This window comes from Xiphias gladius, chromosome 2, assembly GCF_016859285.1.
Source record: "Xiphias gladius isolate SHS-SW01 ecotype Sanya breed wild chromosome 2, ASM1685928v1, whole genome shotgun sequence".
Taxonomy (NCBI): domain Eukaryota; kingdom Metazoa; phylum Chordata; class Actinopteri; order Istiophoriformes; family Xiphiidae; genus Xiphias; species Xiphias gladius.
The window spans coordinates 8,480,222-8,504,507 of NC_053401.1; the positions used below are offsets into that span (position 1 = coordinate 8,480,222).

Consider the following 24,286-nt stretch of genomic DNA (forward strand, 5'->3'; position numbering starts at 1 on the left):
GATTAATTCTAATTAATTTTTGGAGGTGTGAGTTTTGACCCCCCCAAGTCCCAACCCAGGTTTTCCCTTCACTGTGTCCGCTATATTTATGCACCTGGGGGAGAGTAAAGCATTAGTGTTATTAGCCATTGATTTCCCATAGCCTTCCCCCTGCTGAGACTGAGGATTCATCACAGCCTTTTATTGACACCATCACTCAGGGAACACTGTGGTGGGCCTGGTCCCTTTTTTAGCTGAGCCGGCAGTGGATGCATAGTTTGCAGATCACCTCTCTTTTGTGTGAGCGGCAAATGGGAAGTGATCAATCAATCACTTAGATGGAGATAAAGACTTGGCAATGTGTGTTTGTAAAAAAATTCAGTGTCTTTGTAAAAAATATTCCATCTAAAGACCTGATAAGGTTTTAAACTAAGTTTGGTCTCAGTTGATCAGATGAAATATTGAGTAACTTAACATTAAAGGAATACTTTAACAATTAAACAAGCTTATATGCTTTCTTTTTGAGAATTAGATGAAATGATTGTAGCAGGGGGGAAGTATTTCTTGGTGAAAGCTAACTCCCTGGAAAACCGCTGTTGCTTTTACATTTCTGTTTGTGCACAAATTAGACAAATGGGATATAATGCGTCAATTAGTGAGCTTGAAAGGTTTTAGGTATATTTGTGAACTTTGGACAGAGCCAGGCAAGATTTTTTGCTCCTGCTTCAAGTCTTAAGTTAAGCTAACTGCCTCCGGGCTCCAGCTAAACGGACAGACATGAGGAGGTCCAAATCTTCTCATCTAATTTTCAGCAAGAAAATGGACAAGTGTATTTCCCAAAATGTCTGTCTCTTTCACTATTAGATATATCCTTGGGCAGCAAGTGTACAGATTTACAGGTTTTGTATAAACTTGGGTATAGGATGTCATCAGTGGCATAAGAACAAAATAAGTTTGCAACTCAGCAGATGATTGAAGAGTGCTCTGCTTTGTTGAAACATCAGCGTAAACCCGTCCTGCACCTAACATGATAAACATGCACATTTCTGTTCTGGGATTTTTGCTTCAGATTTTTTAAAACTGGAAAACCATGGTGGCCGCAGAAGTTGAATCACACCAAATTTTTAGACCTGCATTATCTAGAATCAGTCTGGATATTTGGAAGTCCAGAGATCTGAGTCAGTGACAATTTCCGATTAATGGAAACAGAGCCTGTGTGATTTAGGCTGGCTTAGTGAGACCATGTTTGATGTTCGCTTAAGGAACATAAAATGGGCATAAATATCATTTACTTACCTAACTATATATTTCAAGTCATGGTCAAAGTCTGTTTAAGTGCACAGCAGCAAACATTCACCTTAAGCGCAGTGAGATGACTCTGGCCTATTTGTAGTTAGCCGCACCGCTAATCAGGAAACCGGCTTCACGAGGGACATGAAAGCAAGCCTGTGGCCTGACAAAAGAGAGACAGCTAACTTCCTGATGCTTAGTTCAGACTGTTTCAGCCTCTTTGAAGCCCAGTAACCCCCGAAGAAATATGTTTGTCCTGATTGGCTGCTTGGACAGACTGAAGATGTAGAGGAGACTTTATCTTCATCAGCTCTGAGTTGAGCTGTTGGTTCTCCTGATGATGAAGCCAGAACAGCTGGATTTCAGTGATGAGGAGTAACTATCCAGAGTTGTTCTCCTTTGATCACTGCAATCAAATTCATCAATACTTACATTACTTAATTGGACTTGGGCCAGTTATTGATGTGAGTGGAACATAAAAATGTTTGTGATTATCCTCAGTCTTTTGTCAAGTTAAATAATGTTCTTTTGCGTTTTGGAGCATTGCTGTTTATTTGTGTATCAATGTATGCCACTCTTTTCGTCAGTGTGCATCATACAGTGTGTGTCTGAGATTTTGTGTCTGTGTTCAAGAGATGTAAACAAATACAAACGCATTAATGATACCGACACTGAAGCTGGTTTTGAAAATCTCGCGCGGCTTGACAGTGACAGGAGACTGACTTTTGTCAACAGCTTTCTCATTTGTCGTCATAGACACTTCAAACTACCTTAACATTCATCTGGACCTCCTCCCATTATATACGCAAGCTCCAATTTTAAAGAAAAACAATGTGATGTGGCCCAAGGCAGCTCTGACTTGTATTTTCCCACTGTTCAAACCTCCCATTCCATTTCCACTATTCATTTCAATTTGAACCAGTGACAGTATTACAGCTTATTTACATTCAGTTAGAGCTGCAACAATTATTTGATTAATGAGTCGATCGATAGAAAAATAATCGGCAGCCAAAAAAATATTTGCTATTTCTAGCTTCAAAGATATGAGGATTTGGTGCTTGTCTTTTTCAAATGATGGTAAGCTGAATATCTTTTGGATTGTTGCTTGGACATAAGAGGACATTTAAAGATGTTTCCTTGGTGTGTGGGAAATTATAATCGGCATTTTTTACTCTTTTCTAGCATTTTATACACAAAATGATTAATTAATTAATGATTAAAAATTAATGATGAAAAATGATTCAGCAGATGAATCAGTAATGAAAATAATCATTAGCTGCAGCCATAGACTCAGTTTAGTTTTGTTATGTTATTTAGTTATGCAATTTTCTATGTTTGAGTCAATAGTACATGGGAAAAACAACAAAAAAAACCCAAAAACATAAGCAGGCCAGACAATTACCAACAACTTCCTGTGTAAAAACGTTTCCAGACACAAATTCAAATATGTGTGTAAGAAACACTTTGTACATGAACCTGTTGTGTGTCAATGTACATTTACACTTTAAATTTGTACTGCGCGCAATGGGATACGATGGGGTCACCTCAGGTCATTGTGTTAGCATTTACACTACGATGCAGAATTTCAGGTGGAGTCAAACTGTCCTGCTCTTTGAAATGCTTGTGCAAGTTTTGTGTATTTGCTACAACAGGAAAGTCAGCTACATTTAGACAGTAAATATTCCCCTGATCAACGAGCATTTCCTCAGAGTAAACGTACATCAATTGCATGGATCCATGAGCAACAAATAAAATAACTGTAAATATTAACCTTCGCTGTATTGGATGCAACTTTTAAGTAAAAAATACACTGTCTAAAAAAAAAACTGCTTTGTGTAATTTGCTGTGCTTTCACACTCATGTCTGCATGGGGAGTTAAAGTAAGTCATTTAACTGGCCCACTCATTTCCCCAAACTTCTCGCTGATTATTCTGCACCCTTGGGAAAACTGCTTGGAGCTGCAGGATGGGCTATTTTTGATCGATGAAGAGACAGATCAAGTGAACTGGGCAGGAGAGAGAAAAAAAATGTAGTTTAGTGCATCGAATACAAAGTGACTTTCATCCTCTGTGTCTCAGGTTTATTTTCAGTAATATATAATAAACAAGATGAAAATCGTGGCTGCTTTTTCCTTCGTTTTTTTCATGTCATCAGTAACCCAGCTATGTTGAACACCATCCAGCAGCAGTTTATCACTGTTCACACATTTGAAATGATGGAAAGAAACAAACAATCGCATCTGAGCTGGGCATAAAATCTGCCGAATGAATGTCAAATTTCGTCTTAAACACCCGGAAAGGGAACAGCCTCTGCACGACTTGCCATTAATCTTTCACAACTAGGCCACTGGCAGTACGACAGAGTTTTATGAATGCTATCTGGACATTAATACATTTTTCCTCTCCTCCCATTTTTGTGCCAGTTTGGCGTGGGACAGAGTGTGGGAAAGTAGCAGTGCCACTTCTGGTTGGAGTATTGTTCTGTCAGTGGTGTTGTTGACGTAGGATGTTTGAACACACCCTTAATGCTCACTTCCTGAGCTTTCAGCCTACAGATACACAAACTAAACACATACAAAGAGGTGATACAAAAGGAAATATTTTATCAGTATCTCTATGTATTGTCTGTGTCTGTAGGTAGCCTACAGTGAAGCCACTACCGAGGACGAAGACGTGAAATCATAAAGCTAGAGTTCAACAACTCCGCGTTGCCTGCCATTGTGCTGCGGCCACATACTGGCAGGATTATAGCAGCTGATAATGAGCCAATGAATGAATCACTCAGGCCCAGCCAGCGAGCGTAATGGCTTTACGCATGATCATTCAACCTTGCACTGTGATGGATGGGTAGGTACATCTAGGACTGAAAAAAGGACCAGATCTCCACGTGTTCAGTTGCCTCATGTGGTGGAGTACAATACGCTCCCCTGCTAGAGAGAGCGCTGTGGTGAAATTTATGGGATTTTTATCTTCAACCAGCTGTGGTGTTCGCGGGGAACAAAGCCCCGAACTGTGTTTTCCTGCCAACTGCAACACCACATGGAGTCAGGATGCATCGTGTAGATTACATATTGTGTCATTCTACATGTGCAGTATTAGTGCGGAGGCTTGAGCGCACAAACGCGCAACACACAACCTTAAATCAGGTTGCTCTTTGACTCCCGACCTCAACGCATGTCTCAGAGGCTCTATGCACTTTATGATCACTTTCTAATCCTGTTAGCATTGGATTAACACAGAGGTGATCTGGACCCTGACACCCACCCTCACATACACTCTTTCTCTCTTTAATACACTGCCCCTTACCCCACTGCTAATGCTTGTGAGACTGAATCTTAATGAAGTTGAAATCAATAATTAGTGGCGGGCCTCCTTCCAGTGCAAATCATTTGAGAACTCAGAAGAACTTGATGTCCAAATCATTTGCTACTATTTATTGCCAATAAATTGGAAGCATTTGTTTTTGACCTTATCAGGACAAATCACATCATTACAATCATTATAATTTACCACAGCCCAAGGAGATGTGTTCGGGTCTCCTGTTTTATTAGACCAGTGGTCCAAAACCCAAAGATATCCAGCATACAATCATATTTGACTTGATTAAAGCATTGCATTCTTGCACCGGAGAAGCTCCAGTGAGCGAAAGTTTGGCAATTTTGTTTGAAAAATGACTAAAACAATTAGTTGATTATCAAAATAGTTGATTCATTTTCTGTGGAATTGATTAGTCGAGTAATCATTGGTGCTGCACTTCGAAAACCACCTTTAAACACATTCCTCATTATGCTGCTGTGTTTGTCTATGTAATCCTTTTGCTGTCCTGTGATTATAGGACTAATTTAGAAGCTATTGATTTTGGTTATTGATTCACGTGCAGATTATTTTCTTGATTAGTCAATTGATTGTTTAGTCTAGAAAATTTCAAAAAAGTCCATCACAATTTCCTAGAACCGATCGCTTAATCAGCTAATCTTCTCAGCTCCAGTTGAGTGTTTTTGACCCCTTTATGGTGGTCCTGTTGTTTGTGCAGTGCGTTGTAAAGATCCATCCACAGTGCTGTTTTGGTTTTCAGAGGACAGAATTTGACATTTGTGAGAGCAGTATGATGAAATCTAAAACAATGGTCCTAGATTGCACTGTGATATAACCGGTGATTGACGGCTTTGGCGACCAAAGACAGCCCGGGGACCCCTGAAACTCACGTCCAGCTCTTACAGTTTAACTGCCACCGTGACCCATGTCTACTGTATCAACCATCCAACTGGAAAACTAAGCAGCACAGCCTTTAACGCCAAGTCTTTGTTTGTTTTTCTTTACCATTTAAGAACAAGTGGGCATCCAAACGCATGATAATTCATGCAGATTTTACGTATTTAGACCACCACATTACTAAAAAAAGTTGGCAGCTTTGTAATCACACTGATCTTTAGTGTTTCCACTTCAACACATTTTCCTCTATGCTACTGTGATATGGATTTGTTTTTTGTCCGTTCAGTGCGGAGGCATTTTCTTCTCATAGAGTCTAAATCCTCTCTGTTCCTGTTACTCCTGCACAAAAACAGCAGCATCAGTGGTGTGTTTTTTTCAGCGGTGCGCCAGCCCAAGATCAGCATTGTTTGCATAGACCTCTCTGCCGCAGCTCTCCGTCTGTGTGCTTAATTAAGACTCAGATCGCTTAGCAAGGAGATGGAAATTTGGCACGCGAAGGGAGCGAGATGGTCGGAGGACATGGAGGAGAAGAAAAGACAAGGAAAAAATGATGAGCACAAAAGCCAGAAATTAAGATAAAAGATTGGGTGGAGGTTGGGAAGCGGGTGGCTAGAACTTAAGCAAAAGCAAAATGAACAAAGCAGTGATGATACGCATAACATAATGTCCAGGCCAGTATCCATTAATAGCGCTGTTTCAATGACAATTGGCTAATCCATCTCATTACTGTCGTCACGGAGCAGAAGGACGCAAACTGCTACAAAACATTGTAACTCAGCCAGTCCTGATTATGTTAAGTGATGGCGGTTTACGCTGCAGATGTTTATTAGAGTGGAGCAGATCGGCCAGTGCACATGCTGCAGATAAACAGGCTGGCCCCAAACCCAGCTGTTTAAAACCGACTCAAGTGCTTTGTTTTGCGATGCAGTTTATATGGTTGTACGTTATAAGTGCGCACAAACACATTTAAGCTGAAGGTAGGTTTGTCCGGACGGGCCACAGAGAGTGGGAGAGACAGAAATGCACCATAGCGCAGAGCAGTGTGTGTCATCTGAAATCTGTAAACTGAACTTCAAAAGGACGCAATTAAGCAAACAACTCTTTTTAGGGATGCCGCTCCTAACTCGGGCAATTCAAGCTTTTAGCTGAGAGAGAGAGAGAGAGTTAAGATGTCTCCGCGGCCCCTGTGCCTCATGAGAGTTGATTAGAGGAATAATCAGTGGGGCTTGAGTGATGGAGACTGCAGCTGGAGCACCGGCTTAAACACCTTCATGCATTTGATTAAGAGGCCAGGGAGATTTCATAAAAAGAACGCAATGATGTTTTGCACTCATGACCATAGAGTGACACGTACATTCAACATGCAAACGCACATGGACACACTTGAGTGGTCTACGATGTTGTAATTTGAAATACCACAGCAAATACGTGTTTTTTTGCTCTCTATATTGATATTGATTGACAACCTACATTAATATTTGTTAATATGTGTAAATGGATTTGCTTGCATGTGGATAGGAATTGCATAGGAGCCAAAAGTCTTGTTACATAATCTGTATATTGTTTTGGGAATGTGTCTGTACTCTTGCCTTCATCTTTAAAGCCCCTGAGAACTTGGTCTCAAATCAACTTGGTTTCAATCAAAGTATTTATATATAACAAATATTCATGTCTAAATCAGTAACAATCAAAGTTGTTATTTATTATGGGTTCTAACGCTGAAATTGCAGACAAAAGTGTTTTTAACGGGAGTGTTTGGGTGTGGTTTGATCAGAAGTGACTCACAGTGGCCTGGCAGCAGACGAGCAAAAACAACCAAACAGCTATCATCAGATTTCGATTCAAATGTGGAAATATTTGACATCAGCTTTTTCCAGCTGAGCTCCATCTATTACAAAACAGTAAAAAAAAAAAAAAAAAAAGGAAAAGAAAAGGGCCTCTAATGTCAGGAAGTAACCCTAAGAGATTTTCAGTGAGGCAACTCTGACCACACCTGTCTTACCAGAGGTGACCGTTTGATACACCTGCAGGTGATGAGCTGGTTAACACTGATCGCTGACGGGTTGCAGGTTGAAAAGGCTTAATCCTGAGGGCACATGACTACTGCACACTGAAGAAAGCATTGCACTCCTCTGTGCTGAACATAGAAAGTGGAAAAAAAAAAAAGAATTAAAACGAGCATTCTGATACATCAGGGTGCGGAAACTCTTTTAATCGTTTCTGCACAAAAATTAATTGAAAAAATAATGATGAAATGGATTGAATACGTCTCGGATTCACTTAATCAGTGAACAGAAAAAATGTCTACGGTCCTTAAAGAGGCTCAGGGTGCGTCTGTAGGCAGCCAGAGCACATGAAAAAGCAAATCACTGGTGGTGAGATCACTGCTGGGGAGGCGGTGGAGTGCTGCATTTGCATATTGAAAAGACACAAGCCCAAACACTGAAAGATGGCTAATTTTCTCCCTGCTAAAAGCAGCGGACAGGTGAAAGAGGACCTCACCCTATTAGAAAATGGAGCTCAGAAAGAAGAAAAAAAAATCCCTAACCGCTAATGTCTCTTTTCAGCCTCTGATGGAAATCCCTCCGATTTTACCCCCACCCGAAAAAAAAAAAAAAAAAGAAAATTCAAAAGACCAAACCCGTCCTGTACTTTGAGGACTGTGAATAGAGTGCCCCGCAGCCTGCCCGCCCCATATACGATGGCTGAATACAAAAGACCCCCTTCTGTAAGAGCAATCACTCCGGGATACCACTCTATCTGCACCGCTGCAGCGGCAGGCCTCAATGAAGCCATCAGCACAGGCTCCGCTGTCGCACACTCTCGCGCATGTGCTCGCACTCGCAAACACAAAGACAGACACCTTGCATCTAACTGTTTTTTTTTCCTTTAGCCCTTATACAAACAAACACACACACACACACACACACACACCAGTACTTTCAGTCCATCCCCAAACCCTCATGGCTAATGCATTCTTTTCATCCTTCCAGTGCCGGGCAGGAACAGGGAGGGAGATGAGTGCTTGGTGCTGATTTGAATATTTAAATTATTTATCACTAGAGAGTATTGAGACCCAAGACATACCGAGGGACACGGGGGGGGAGCTGGGTGAGGGTGAATCCAGCCGCGTTTTGGATTTGATAATGTGCTATTATTGCCATTGGGGACAGGAAAGTAGAAAATCCACAGTTGGAGATTTTTGACGGATAATTATAGAGCTTGTGAAGTAATGTGAGACTGGCGTAGTTTATATACTCTCAAGGCATTATACTCAATGTAAATTCAGCATTAATAAAACCTTCAATGTTGATATTCATTACATTTCAGTGTATGTTTATTGCTCTTGTATCCTGAGCCCTCCCACCTTCGTATCATACTCACGCACGGTAGTGGGACTTCAAAACATTTTATAAACAATAGCTCACTGCGGCACTACAGTAACAAAAAAAAAGGAAGAGATTGGTAAAGTGAGTGATGTAGTGCACTGGGTCGGTAGAAATGTCAGACGAGGGAGAGCTCCACTTTGAATTCGGAGCCGGAGAAACACACATTTGCCTTTCTCCGATGGAGAACAATCCTGGGAAATGGAGGAGTTTACTATAGCTCACGTGATGACAGGGCTGTAGGCTTGAAGGAAAAAAAGCTAATTTAAAATTTAGGCAAAATTCATCGAGCGATACTCGATTTGCAGGCACTTGTGTGTGCCATTATTTTTTCAATTTCCTCCTTTTTTTTTTTCCTTGTCTCGTTGTCAGTCATTCGCTCTTACCTTGCCTGCTCTCCTTACTGCACATGCCCTTAGCTCGATCTCCCTCTCTCCCTCCTTCCATGCACTCAGCTCCAAGTGGCAATCTCCAGACAAAGGAAGTCCTGGGCTAGCCCCCCCCCTGTCGCTGTCCCTTTTCTCCCTCCTCCGGTGCGGCATGCACAAACGCAGAGACGGTGCTAATGAATAATCCAAACCTGAGAGAGGAAGGTTGCCACTGGGTCAGTGTGATCAAATCCTGGAAACACGATGCTGATGCCAATTATTCTCACTCGTCATGGGTTTTGTTATCGCTCTGCTTGTTGTCATTTTTTCTTTCACTATAATGTGATTTAAAAATAAGATTTTCAGGCCCTTATTTCAGAAGCCACTAGCTGCCTTAGTGATACTCGACATTACATCGAGTTACTATTACTCTACTATGTTCTGTCAATGTGACTGTTAAGCCCATGAATTAAAGTTTTTATAAAGAAGTCTTTATTCTGTTTGTACAATTGTCCATTTGGTTTGTTTAAATAACTTCAAACTTGTACTTGTAGCTTACTTCATTAAATGTAGCATTCATAATGAACAGCAGGTGTAGACACAGTGTCTATGCCCAAAGCAGAAACAAATAATCACACTCAGCAGATCTTCTGTTGTGGAGAAGCACTGGTGGTCTGGAGTTTTCAGTCTCGCTACAGATGCAAATGCAGACAACGCTAGGATGACTCTGAGTTGATGCTGTTGCTTTATTTTTTGTTAATCCGCTGTAGGTCTTGTTTGCCCGATCTTCACGGTTCTTCAGATGCAGTTCGGAATCTCGCAAAAGTGACTTTCAGTTCCTGAAAGTGGCTCCTCTGATTCCGTGGAGCTCTTTTGGTGGAAAAGGAGCTATTGTATGTAAAACAATGATTTCATAAAAAACCCAAAACAAAAACATGTTCCCCATTTCAACACTGAACCCAGCCCATTTTCCTTTGTTTAGTCAGTGTTTGGTAGCCTTTGTATTTCTAATGTAATTGTATTTATTATACAATTTTTTTCCTATTTTTATTTTTTTTAAATTGGATGATTAAACTCATGAAAGTTACATAGACTTTCACGGCCATTGCAATTTATTTCAGTTTCATTCCAGTGCTGGAGTCTGGTATCCACTCGTTAGGTGGCATTGCCTACATCTGGGTGTAGTTTTTAATACAGCCCTGAAGCCAGAGTCTTCCAGTCGGCAGCGCAGACACACGTTGTTCTTTTTTAGGCTTTTCAATCTCTCAAGCTAATGAGTTTCATCTAACTATGATTCAAACAGTCTCCATCCAGTTCTTTCCTTTCCAACTCCAGCTAGAACCTCACACATTAACAATGAATGGGAAACACTGGTTTCACTGCAGACTGTTCTTCCTTTTTAACTACTATGACCGCGAAGATACTTTTATTATTGACAGACAGTGTGTAATATCTATGCCAGCTTTAATTTTAATCGAATTTCAGATTTTTTTTTCTTTGTTTTGTCGGGGATTCTACACGGCTCTGAGTTGTTGTAGCTGCCATCCCATGTATCACTCTTATTCCCTGTGGTGAACTCATTTGTTGCAGTCTGTGAGTGCACGCGGATGCGGCTCATGTCCCCAGTAATGATCCACTAATTATGAGAATCCACAGCCACCTCTGGGGTCTGAAACCACCTGTCCATTTGTGTGTGCACAGGTGCCTGTGACATATGTGCATGCTGTGTGTGTGTGTGTGTGTGTGTGTGTGTGTGTGTGTGTGTGTGTGTGTGTGTGTGTGTGTGTGTGTGTGTGTGTGTGTGAGTGAGAGAGAGCAAATTTCTGTGCATTCAGTGTCATACTCTGTGGCCTGTTTATTACGTTTGCTGTGCTCAAGGCATTTGTTTATTACATTTCGCTTATGAGTGGATCATCAGGAGGGTGGAAAACATTATTCCATATGCGGCCTTGCTGTACAACCACCATGTGTCTCAAGATGCTGGGGGGTGTTTTTTTTCTTTTCTTTTTTTTTTTTGTTTCCAACAAAGTCATCTGAAAATAACAGATTTGTTCATATATTGAAATACTTAGTTTTATAATACATTGTTTTTATTGAGCTTAAAGCTGCTATAATCTATTTTTTCTATATTAACAATTGATCAAATGACTACTTGTATATGTAAGGCATCACATATTGTTATGTAAATGAAATTATCATCAGCTTCCGTAGCTCCCCTCACCTTTACAAAGCTTTATAGCGACTCTCACTTTGTTGTTTTGGTTTTAATGGCCCACAACTCAACTGTTTTAGTTCACGCTCACTGTTCTCATCAACGTAATTTTCATCAAACAACATGAAGAGGCTAAATTAAAAAAGAAAAAAAACTGAATCCGTAGAAATGATTAAAAAAATATATAATCACAATAAATAAATTTAAACCAGTCATTATGTAAAATCTTGAAGTTAATGGTTAACAAAAATTTATTTCTTCTGCTCTTCCAGCCGAGCCATCAAGACCAACCAGGACCTTCTTCCTGAGACTCCGTGGACCAACATCCTGTATGACGACTTCTGGGGCACCCTGCTCACTCACAGCGGCAGCCATAAGTCCTTCCGTCCACTCTGCACCCTCTCCTTCCGCCTCAACTACACCCTGCACGGCCTGCGTCCCTGGGGCTACCACCTGCTGAACGTGGTGCTGCACGGACTGGTCACCACCCTCTTCACGGCCCTCAGTCGCCCGCTCCTGGGTGGAGGATTGTGGAGCCTGCTTGCTGGTCTTCTCTTTGCCTCTCACCCAGTGCACACCGAGGCCGTGGCTGGTGTGGTGGGGAGGGCGGACGTTGGCGCTGCTCTGTTTTTCTTGCTGTCTCTCCTCTGTTATGCGAGACACTGTGGACTTCGAAGGGACCAACGTGGGGCCTTCGAGACTAGAAGATGTGGGGGCATCTCAGTCACCTGGTGCTGGGGCTGGATGCTGGGGAGCCTGTGGTGTGCAGCAGCCAGCATGCTGTGGAAGGAACAGGGGGTGACGGTGCTGGCCGTGTCGGCTGTTTACGACCTCTTCGTGTTCCAGAGACTCCGATTTCATCAGGCACTTCTCCTCCTGTTGGGAAAGGTAAATGAATATATGCTGCCAGGGCCCATGTGTGTGTTCATTCACTCTTGTCTTGGCATCTCTACAAATCCAGTTTCCTCTTTGTTACCTCAGAGGCAGACCTCAGCCGGCCAGCTGTTAATGGTATGGTGGATTAAGTTTTTCTGTGTGTGTACTTAACATGGCGTTGTTTTGTGTGGAAATGGTGTGTGTTTGCTTTTCATTAGGAGTGTAATTAGAAAAGCTGTTTGCCTGTGCAAACCACACAGTTGATGCCTGAAAAGTAAGCCGTTCTCATTTGTCATCTGCAAACAGGAAGAAACTATACGCAGGGGGGGTAACGTTCCCCACTTCCTCGCGACACTGCCGACAACTTCCATTTACTGCAGTAAATAGATACACATTAATGCAAGGAAATCTAGATTAGGATCTCGCCCTCATTATGTGTGCGCACATGTGCATTCGTGGCAACAGAGGTTGAGCAGGAAAAGCTATTTTCGGGGTGACTTGCTTTTTCGTTTTCAAGGTGACAAAGGGGTATGTGCAAAAAAACAGAAACGCATCCTACTCTGGTAAATGATTTGTTCCATTTGTTGAGGAAGCGCACACAAAATTGCTCACACACTCAGTATGCTTCCTCTGCAGGAGAATTCTGCAGGACTCCGTCTTCCCCTCCAAACTAAAGTTATCTGACGAGGAAAACCTTGGTGCAGCGACTCATCTGATTATGGGCATCAGTGTTTGACTAGAGTGCCTCCCTGCACAGGCACTCCACATTTGATTAGAGAAACTGCTCCTTGGCCAACACGATGGTCCTCGTAAAATGCATAACAACCGTAATAAAAAGTCCCCTTGAGTTTAGGGAGCAAGGACAGCCTGGCTCTGAATGTGTGTGCGTGTGCAGGGGGATCTTTTAATAGTGGTTTCTTCTTGAGGAAACATCTATAAATACCTCCTGCAAGGTTTGTGATGTAACCATCTATAATAAATCAACAATGTCCTATGCAAGTTTCTGTTGTATTCAAACTTGTGTGGGTGACTGCCTTTATTTGCACTGCCAGCATCAGAATGAAAACGCCGTTCTACCTACAAATGTTCAAGGCTTTACCTATTCCTGTGGGGCAGCTTCTCCGGTAGTTGTTTCTGGCAGAATTATAACCCACAACTGTTATTAAAGGGCTTGCAATGAGTAGCCCAGAGAGATCAGAGGGGGGAGAACGAGAGGGAGTTATGTTTTTTCTTCTCGGTGCTTGGCAGGAATGACTCATATGTGAGTGCTTTCATAACCACTAGACCTCAGCAGATGCAAAACAACACCTGTCTTTCAAATTGCACTCGGTCATCTAGTGAAGCTGCTAAATCACGTTAGAGTAGCTACGCAGCAGGAAAGCGGAAATAACTCATTGCTGATGGAGAGTCAGACAAATATATAGTGAATGAAAAAGAGATAAGAAAGAGAGAAGAAAATAACATATGATGTAATACAACATCAGAAACTACGACTTGACCTTTTCAAATCCAGTTTTTGCCTTATATTTACCCTTAATGGCTTAAGGTTTGAAAAAAAAATTCAAACACTGTGGAAACCAAATAGAGAGCTGTTATTATTGTGGCATGTACGCAACTATTAAGTTAAAAGAGAGAAAAATTATGGAGAAAAAAAAAATCTAATATACTGACAAAATCCTAACCTTCTTGAAAAAGTAATATTTGCTCAGCTAACATTTGGGATTGAAATGAAGTAAATCGGTCATTCTTGTTTCATCCGACACAATATTAACAAAGAAAACAAGACAACACAAAGTCATATAAGCCAGATTCAGAGTGATCAGGTCCTCACACCGTGATTTTCGACACCAGAATTCACAAATCACCGAATAGAAGTTATACAGTTAGCACACTTAAAACTTACAGACACCAAAATTAAACACTGATTCCTTTTTTAAAAATCTGTTCACTAAAACGTTTCAGGGTTTTGCCGAGGTACTCCGTGGAAAGTTGACATGTCGTACGTATGTTCAGTACAGAAGAAGTTGGGACTCACTTTCCGCTTGTCCCAGATCAAGTAGAGAACCAGTTCACAGCTGTGCAAATAAAGATCTTTGGTTTCTAGATAAGTGAGATCTAATATAGGATTTATCAAATGTTACACTGGTATCATGGGAAACTTTGGGGATCTTTACTGGAATTTAAAGTCAAAGTTTGTAGGCTCCACATTTTCAACCAAAAAAAAAAAAAAATGTATTAACTAAATTCCAGCCTTCTCAAAAGTTAGTATTTATTGGGATTGTTTTGTGTTATCAGATGTTCTTATTATTTCATCTGGCTCTGTATACACACACTAGGTAGAGTCAAAGCCTTGGAAATGAAACCACAACTTGAAAGAAATTGAGCACTATGTGTTCCAGTCTGTTGCATTACAGTCTGAAAGATTTCATCACCCCTAATGCTTGTCAGAAGTCCTTGTGAAAAATCACATTTCCTTTTGTATTTATTATGCAGTAGAGTGAGTATCTCATCAGCAGCCTCCACCTCTCTGCCCAGACACAATAGCCCAGAGTCCATGTGCCAGCCCGTCAAGTCCTGGTGCCAAACCCCCAGCGCCTCCCGCCACCACCAACACATCTGGCAAGTTTATCACTCTGGCAGTGCCCTCCCGTATTGCCCCAGTCACAGTTATCTTGGCAGGGAGCTCGTTATGTGCCGGGGCCAGCCATGAGGGCAATCGTTTCCTCGATTATGAGCCAGACGTCTCGGGACGCATGGGAACACAAATGGGAGAGGGATATCGAGAGAGAATAAGTGAGACAGAGGGAAACTATGCTCTCACTTCCTTTCCTTTATCTGTTCTTGGTCTTTCTCACCCACTGTGTCCTAAGAGCACTTTGGGAATGTACCTCTTGGCTTCATATATATCGCACTCTACCACTGAGGCATGATCAGTTGCTATCGAATTGGATAGCAGGTGGAGAGATTGCAAAAATTTGTGGGGGAGAACGATGCAGAATGTGATATTTTCTATTCAAAATGTTTCTATTTCTTTCCAGAACGGTGTGAAAAAATAACAAGTCCTCCACACCCCGTTACCTGACTGCTGCAGCACGGCAGCCACAAACAATAAAGAAATGCAAATCAGCTCCAGTGTAGCAGAGGGGGCAGATGCATTTTGACCAGCACTCCATTTCTCATCCTATTAACTCCCTAATCAGACCGAGATGAGGTTTCAAATGAGACAAGGTAGCACGGAGGGAGAGTTAGAAAGTGATAGATTGAGACAAAGGAAGGTGTGGTGTTAGCAATTCAGTCTACCTCAGAGGGAAAAATTAATCTTATATGCCAGGATCATAAGAATAAAATGTCTTTCTTCTTTCTACTTTTAGTTTGTCACTGGGAAACACAAACTGCTTGATGAATGAGGCTCCAGGCTTTAGACAGGGCCCAGGGAAATAGCTTTTGTTGGTGTTAGGAATAGTCGAAGATCTCTCTGCTAAGCCTAAAGTAAACTCTGAAACCTTGGCAGGCAAGACTGAGTTCATTAAAAGGCATTTGTTTAAATGTTGAGCTGGGATTTTAAACATTGGCTTAATTGAAAAACAAAGATGTCTGTGATATATACCTTTCAGATAAAGTCCAGTGTGAAAAGCTCAAAATAAAAGGCATGAAATTAAATATAGTTCCTCACGGGAAAATAAGAGTGGATTAGATGGGGGGAGGTTTCCTCACTCTTCATAATCCCCCATAGTCCACACCTTTGGATTTTTGTCACTTAAGTGTGTGAACCTGGAGCCAAATGAACAATGACAGCATTTTATGAGAGGCACACGGTCAATGGAGAGATTTGATAGTGTCCTTTTGATAGTGTCCTCACCAGTTTCAGTTTGCAATTGAAGTGATATGGACTATTTGTCTCAATGAGCGCTGCAAACAGTCAGATTAAGTTAATTCTAACCTGCTGACAGCTTGATGTATGTTGTGCCAATTATCCTGTAGAAGAACCATTGGGCTGTGAAATGATGCCCTCCTTTCTGCCGGATGCTCTTTAGTTAGCTTGTATTCATGCATATGTTGGCGAGCCAGAAGGAGCGCATCGTCATTCTGTCTGGCACATCAAAACATCAGGCCTCATGCAAAATCCTTTTCGTATCTTAAACCACCTACTTTTTTTCCGTGAGGTTTCCTCATGTTCCAAGCCGGAGTCACCAAAAAGTGTTTGTGAGATTTGATCATCTGCATAGTCAATGCTACTATAAGGCTACCTGTTTCAGTCTGCAGTGCAGAGCCTTTATTCCCGTTGTTGGAAATCAGCAGACAACAACATAGCAAATTTAGCAGTGTCTGAGGTGCTATCAGTGGACCTGAAAAGTGCCACAGTACGGCGACAGAAATAAAGAAGGAATGCTTCGACATGAAGCTAAATGTCAATAAACGTCTTGACAACAAGTTCTCCCAGACCCCCTTTACATTTAGTCCCTTCATGCATCCTGGACAGATCAGACAGCTAGACAATTTCAAAAACGGTGGAGGTAGCACATGAGTGAGTGAGACCCTGTGTGATACAAGACAAGCGTAAACAGGGACTTAAATCACTTGTATGTGCCAATTAGATTTGTTGGTACAAGTGGTTCTTGCATGAGGCCCTTTGTATTTTTGTACTTGGAACATGCATCGAAGCTGTTCATAAATAATTACCTTTAATAACACTTAAATACCACAAATGAATCGATGGAATCTTTCAAGTAACCAAAAATTGGGTCAGCTAAGCTAAATCCGATGCATGACTTCTCATCAAGAGCATCAAGGATCCCTGATGCAGATGTCCCTACATTACTCAAACAGGAAGCTCTTTAAATGTCAAGTAAACACCGATGGCACTCCTGCTTTGATCAGCTGTCCTCATGGACGGCGTGCAAGGCTTCAACCTGTGACCCATCTCATTATAGGTCTCTGTGCCATCAGCAGGGCTTTCATGGCGAGAACGACGGGGTAATTAGGTCACTCTGTCAAAGTCGGCGCTCTCGGTGCCAGCCATTCTGCTGTCTGATGGCTTGGGTGAGTTGCGCCAAGTCAGCATTATCCAGAACACATTAGAAAGCTGGAAAAACAACTGGATGCATGCCTCATTGTACCTTTCATCACAGTTAAACATGTCACTGGTAATGCATCAAATATGAGCACTGCTGGATGTGTGTCGTACAAACTATTTGTGTTCAAAACGTTGAAAGAGCATTCCCATTCGCATGTAAATGAGAAGGAGTAGCCCCAAAGTAGGCTGATGTGGCTCCCAATGCAACTTTAACTTAGAGAATAGTTCAACCTTATGGTTGGTAAGTTACTTATGTTTTAGTTTTGTCTATATTTTGGAGATTCTTCACAAGAAATCTGTAGTCAATCACCACTAAGTTGTTTTCTAAAAATAGATTGGTGGATAATAAGCAATTAAAATTTCTCAAATAAGTAGCCGAAAAAATCCCACGCATGGTCAGCCAGGTATGTTGGAAAGAGTTATGAGCAATTTAATTTGGACATGACTTCAACAAGAAGAGTCCAGAAGGTTGTTCCCCTGCTGTCTTGAGTCAGTCCACAGCAGCTTTACACTGTGCACATATGAAATCAGCCATATCCCCTTGATTCTTCAGACATGTTTTAAACACTCTGCAAGCTACAGTGTCAACAGGCGAACCACACACTTCTGGGATTAATAAAACAAAAGCTGATAATGAATAGCACAGTTAAAAGATGAAGGCGTGGAAGCTTAATGTTGTATGTTCATGTGTGGAAAGAGAGATGGAGGGAATGAGAGGTTAATTCAAGAAAGAAAGTGTATAATAAACTGAAAGAGAATTAGAAAGTAGTTGAGGGAAAGCAACAGAAATTGACACTGAATTTCCAAATGAGGATCCAAAGTGGAGGAGATATGGTGAAGAGCGTTCAAAGGCTTGGAGGGAACGGGATGTTATGTTTGACAGCTGGCTGGGATTATGCCAGCCATCCTCCGTGGATACACACAGATCTCATGAAAGTCAATCAATCATAGCTGGAACGACTTCCCAGGAATTTAAGTCAGGCACCACTAAAGCTGAAAACTGAGATATTTTTCTTGTCTCTCCCTTTTTTTTTTTTTGTTTCTCGGTTGTGCATTCTTAATTTTCCCACTGGTAACAAGGAGAAACTTGGATGTAATATGATATGACATTGCATGATGTAACATCACATCACTATTTTTCCAGAAGTTGTAAGAATATGTGGTTGATAGCAGAAACTTTCTCACACATGGAAGCTAGACTGGTAGAAACTTAAGACTGTTAATTTCAAGGGTAATCTGCACGTATTGTGTCATTTTCTGTTAGTATAAAATGTTTAAGTACAATTAATATGCAGTACACACTGTATGGAATTAGTATGTAGTATTGTTTTGAGACACAGCTTATGGGTCATGCTAACTTTGCCCATGATAGAGATTGGGGGCACACGACTCCAACAAAATAAAGTATACCATAGAAACCAGTAAAGGATCCATATAAAGTTAAATCATTTCAAACACCCGTCTTTGACTCCACCTGAAAGTAAATGCAGAAGGTGTAGCTCCATGGATTAGCTATTGTCACTAGCTACATAGGGGATCTACTTCAACTTTGCCTAAGCGTGACCCTTAATCTGAATGGCCACAAATACAAGAATACCAGGCTGAATTTTTTTTTTTTTTTTTAAATTGAAGTCGTTTTCCTGAGGCAAATAAAAATACCGAGAATAATGGAACTTGTCATTTTGTTTTCTTTCTATTTACAAGAACACGACGAAGCGGAACATGCGTTTCTCTGTGCAGCCTGTCAAACACAGGTGTAACTCATGACCTAAATTAGGTCTGCCCTGGGTGTTGTGCATGCTAGCTTACCGGCGGAGCCACTCTTAATGTGATTAGCTACACCTGTGCTCCTCCTGCCAGGAGTCACAGCATGCACCATCACAAAGGTCGAAGCAGTGTCCCGTATTTTGTCTAAGTTTAGCTGTTCTTCAGACCTAATTGCCAGAGCAGATTTGGGAGCTTTTATGGTGTTGCTTATTTTTAAAATTTAGGTATTAAGCCACTGTTACTTACTCAAAATGTATGTACCTCCCACAGTTTTAAATCAACACAAAAGCACGTAACAGTTAATATAAAGGAGTGTATTAGTCAGGATGTTTTTGCCCTGCCAATATTCCTCTTACCACAGAATGACAATGTAAGCTGGAATTGTTTGGAAAATCAATAAATCAGCGGCTAAGTAGATAGGTTAAAGGACCTTTTTCAGAGCAATGAGAGACTGCAGCTGAGTAGGCAATGATACAGCTGTTAAGAGGGTAATGCTGGATTACTGAAGATCTATTTTAAACAGACCACAGAAGACTCTGCTGAGTGGAGAGGAAAGGTCACACCCGATTTCAACAGTAGTAGTTTCGACTCTTGCAGCAGTCTTTCCATTTCATGCCTGTTTAGGTAACCAACCTGTTGCCTCTAAAAACAAACTTTTCAGAAAAGCTTGTGTTAGGTTGGCTTGGAAACTACCGTTATTTACTGCTGAGTTTGTGAATTCATGGTCATGCATCACTGGAAAGCTGAACCAGGCCCCACTCTGCAGTTTGAAGTGTGTGTGTGTGTGTGTCTGTGTTTGTAGTGGCATCTCATATTTTATCCTTGAAACACATTGCATAGCAAAGGCTGTTGTGTAACATTGATGTCTAAACTATGTGACCGTGTACAAGGTGAGATACATTAGAACATTGGTGTTGGTCTGATAAAATCATATAAACGGTTTCACCCAATCATTATTATAGTAACTACCTGATGGAAAATCGTATGTACATACAGAGAAATTGAAATAAAGCCACATAAATGATGAAAACAGATAAAACAACAATACTGATCCATACTAGATCCATACTATTAATGTGGTCCACATTTGGATAAACAGCTGGTTTTCTTGGTTCTTAATGGTTGGAGAGTTTAGATGAAGCCTGACCGTGCGTCTGCATGGCTGAGTTGTACTAATCACACACAGACACACATACATACACACATTTGGGACTTTTATTAAATATTCGCACCAGTGTATGTACGTGCGTCTCATCCTCCGTGACCCTTCTCACCCCCCATAGTGTGTGTGTGTGTGTGTGTGTTTGTGTGTGTGTGTGTGTGTGTGTGTGTGTGTGCGTGGGTATGTGTTTGCGTGAGATTGATCGGGAAGTCCATTAAGGAGCGATTTAGAAATAAGACAAGGCAGCGAGGGCTAAAATGAAGCCCATTCACCTAAACACCACAAATGACTCTCTTGTTGGAATTGGCTTATCTTCTGATACCAAGCAAAATTGGATTTCTCAGACAGTTTCCTCCCTCGACAGGCAATATGGGCTCATCCATCAATAAGCACACCCCCCCCTTTTTGTGTAAAGGACATGCTCTTATCCTTTTGTGTATCCCCATTCAGTTTTTGAAAATCAATATCCAATTTTTTGTCTACGCTCACTTCCTCGGTATGTCACAGAGTGCTCCTCAAACGGGCCTTTTTCCATCTTACTACTGACAAGTGGCTTAAAACTGTATAACTTGCTGTTCCTCCGTGAACCTGTTCCAGGAACATGCTCTTCCAGTCAGATCTGGAGAAATCAATAACGGAACTGGAGCCAGAAGGCCGGGCGAGTCAATGCTAAACCTCTTATTCTATTCCTAACATGGGCTTGTTATGGATAATTTGTGTTTTCCGTTATGGTTCCTGAAAGTGTACACTTGAGCCTACTCAAGCATTGTAAGAGAGGGAATATTTCAGTCAAAAAGTTTATTAATGAGACAAATGGAAGTTTCTTCTTTGTGCAGTGTGGCTTTTAAAAAAGATTTTATCTGCCTATTGTGCAATTCATTAAAGCAGATCACACAGAGAGTCTAAATTATAACTATAGTCGAGTAAACTCACTTGAGAGATAAAAGCAAAAGTAGGGCTACACTGGATCCACACTTTGAGTTATAGAGGCTCTGATGGTGATTATCAGTTATATCAAAGCCGATAGGGATAACACCACTACTACACCACCAATATGTAAACTTCTCCTGTCCTGCACAATGATAACAGCACTAACAGGATGCAAGCATGCACACACATAGCTCTAATTCCCCCACCCCCGGGGGGGTTCAAATAGAGTTCATATTACAGGGGTGCTTGGAAAGAATAATTGGGCTCAGAAAATGGGAAGCCAGCGGCATCTCTGTTGTCATCATTCATGTGGTTATGTTGTATTTAAGGTACCATCATCCTGTTTGCAAGGTAAATTCTGGGAGGAATGAGAATAGTAAGCACTTTTTGGTCAGGACCGCACCAGGCAGTTTCTGTTAAGAAGTCATCGCCTATGTGACATTCCAGTTTAATCAGTGTTTAATGAAACTCAGTTAAGTAAGTTATAATGGAACCTACTTAACTAACTTAATCTTGACAAAAAAAGAAAAAGCACACCACTAAATCAGGTTTAAGTCGCTAATTGATTTCATAAAGTATCATATCAAAATGTGGTTTTGAAGAAACCTGACAACAGAGCATCTGACAGACAGGCAATCGAACAAAAAATGTCTCGCTGTCATCGGTCTTACGGCTACGCCTTCCCCCCTTCTCTCCCTACTGACACAGAGGAGTCTAATTCAACAAGCCAGTGTCCAAAGGTCAACAGGTCAAGGATGTCATCATACAACCTTGTCGCAACTTAGCACCTGTAACTGAATCTGCGGGCTTGCAGACATCTATACAGCCCATCTTGAAGCGACTGAGATGAATTATACTTTTTGGCCTTGGGGAGTATCACATAGTTCCTGACTGGCTTCAAATCTAATTTATGCATCAAATATATTTTTCCTCTGATGTTTTTTTTTTTCTTCACGAGTCAACCACCAAATGTTCTCTCTATTTCCATCCAAGTATGTGTCAATACAGCCATTAGGAGTTTAACATAATTTTGAGCTTATGCTATTTAAAGTTGGAAGTGTATAAAGAGAGCATTCAGTTTAAGTTGCAGTGAGTGCCCGGTTTGCTTGTGACAGTTCGGTTAAAGGTGTTGCGTGACAGAGACCCTAATGGTGATCATTACAGAATTAATGCTCTTATGCGATGTAAACAGCATTTACATACCAACACAGTGAGGTCTAAGCTGATTACCGGTCACATTCACGTCAGCCCTGACAAGCAACAACGAAAGACTTAGGAGGAAAGCCTCTCATGCTTCAAATTTACTTCAAAGTTGACCCCAACTAGGTCAGAAGTGGGGGGAGTTAGGATTATTAATATATGGAAAATTACAGAAATAATCCTCACATCCATATGGAAAAACACAGATTTTGCTCTGTGATTATCTCTGATTTTGGACTTTCCCTTGTTATCCTTAGTAAAATGTTCTTGACCTCTAATTTACTGGAAAAACAAAAGTGAAATCCAAAATAATGCATCTTTCATCACTCTCAATATGACATATTCCATTCAAAATGAATATTTTTTGATATTAACAGTCATATTGTTGCTGACTAAAAGTGACATCCATACAGCTGTCTAAATCCTAATGTGGTTTTCACCAGTTTGAATATGTCATATTTTACTATTTTCATGAAAACAGTGTTGTGTTGTTTCTGGCTGTGGTGCATTTTGAAGTATGCCAGTGTTACGTAGAACTATATAACTGTACATGACTACGGTTTAAGCCCCAGGCAGCTATCAAAAACATTCCAGAGATTGCTTTATATATTCCATATACTGTAGCAGTGAAATGATAAATCAGGGAGTTCTTTATTTATTTTTTTCTTTTGCAAAGGTGGATTTATAAATCAGACCCCAAAAGCTAATAGTGATCTACATTATCACAAAGAAAGGAATGTGTGTTTTAATGTCTTGCTGTCTACATAGAGTTAAAATACATTTTCAGGACCAGAGTTGCTCTGATCCAGATCTTGAAAAACCTGACAGAAATTAAAAATACCTCTCTAAATGAAAAGAACTTCAGGTGCTCTGGAGCACCGACAAAATGCTGTGGCTTTGACCAAAATGTTGATTTAGGTGTTTTCCTTTCCTTTTTTTCTCCTCACTTTCAGAAAAAGAACGTCAGTGTTTTGCTGAGTCTCGGTATGCTGGCTTCCTGGGGAGTGATTCTGCTGTCAGCTCGTCTCTACTGGATGGGCAATAAGCCTCCCAACTTTTCCAACTCTGACAACCCTGCAGCTGACTCTCCACATTTCCTCACTCGAACACTAACATTCCTGCACCTGCCCGCCGCCAACGCCTGGCTCATGCTTTGCCCCGACAAGCTCAGTTTCGATTGGTCCATGGACGCTGTGCCCTTGGTGAGATCCTTGGCTGACTGGAGGAATCTTCACACTGTTGCCTTCTATGCTGGATTAGTCCTTCTTGCTTTGTTTGGCCTTCATGGTCCCACCTCCAAAGCTAAAGAGACCAATGGGAAAGCCCATGTCTCTAATGGGAAATCAATCACTAACGGGAATGGTTACCATGCTCCTGACACAAACCATAACACAGACAAGGGGCCACCAAATTCTACCTTGAACGGGTCAGCTGGACTTCACCACTGCCTTCCACGGACATCCCTGCCCCCTACAGAAAACCTAGTACTATTTTCATTAAGCATTCTGTCATTGCCTTTCATCCCAGCCACCAACCTATTCTTTTATGTGGGTTTTGTAATTGCAGAGAGGGTACTATACATTCCCAGTATAGGCTTTTGTTTACTGGTTGCTGCGGGAGCAAGAACCTTATATGTCAGACTGAGGACAAGAGGCTGCAAAGCCTTACTGTTGTGTCTCTGTATGGGACTAGTGCTGCTGAATGGACTCAGAACTGTTCAAAGAAACAGGGACTGGAGCAATGAGGAGAATCTCTACAAGTCTGGGATCAGTGTAAATCCTGCTAAAGGTAAGAGAAGGGCACCAGTTACCAGTGTAGCTGGGTATTAAAC

At 41.3% G+C, this 24,286-nt stretch overlaps 1 protein-coding gene across 4 annotated transcripts in view; it reads left to right on the forward strand.

Annotated features, from left to right (window-relative positions):
- Positions 1-24,286, forward strand: part of tmtc2a (transmembrane O-mannosyltransferase targeting cadherins 2a) — a 56,169-nt gene that overhangs the window by 15,857 nt on the left and 16,026 nt on the right. The window contains exons 1-3 of one of the 4 annotated variants that reach the window (XM_040151624.1): positions 10,453-10,935; positions 11,719-12,334; positions 23,409-24,243. In XM_040151624.1, coding sequence (XP_040007558.1) covers positions 10,877-10,935; positions 11,719-12,334; positions 23,409-24,243 — 1,510 coding nt within the window. In that variant the 5' untranslated portion in view covers positions 10,453-10,876. Of the gene's footprint in view, positions 1-10,452; positions 10,936-11,718; positions 12,335-19,277; positions 19,388-23,408; positions 24,244-24,286 lie in introns of those variants that run through there. The other 3 variants (XM_040151631.1, XM_040151618.1, XM_040151640.1) reach the window with 3 other exon arrangements.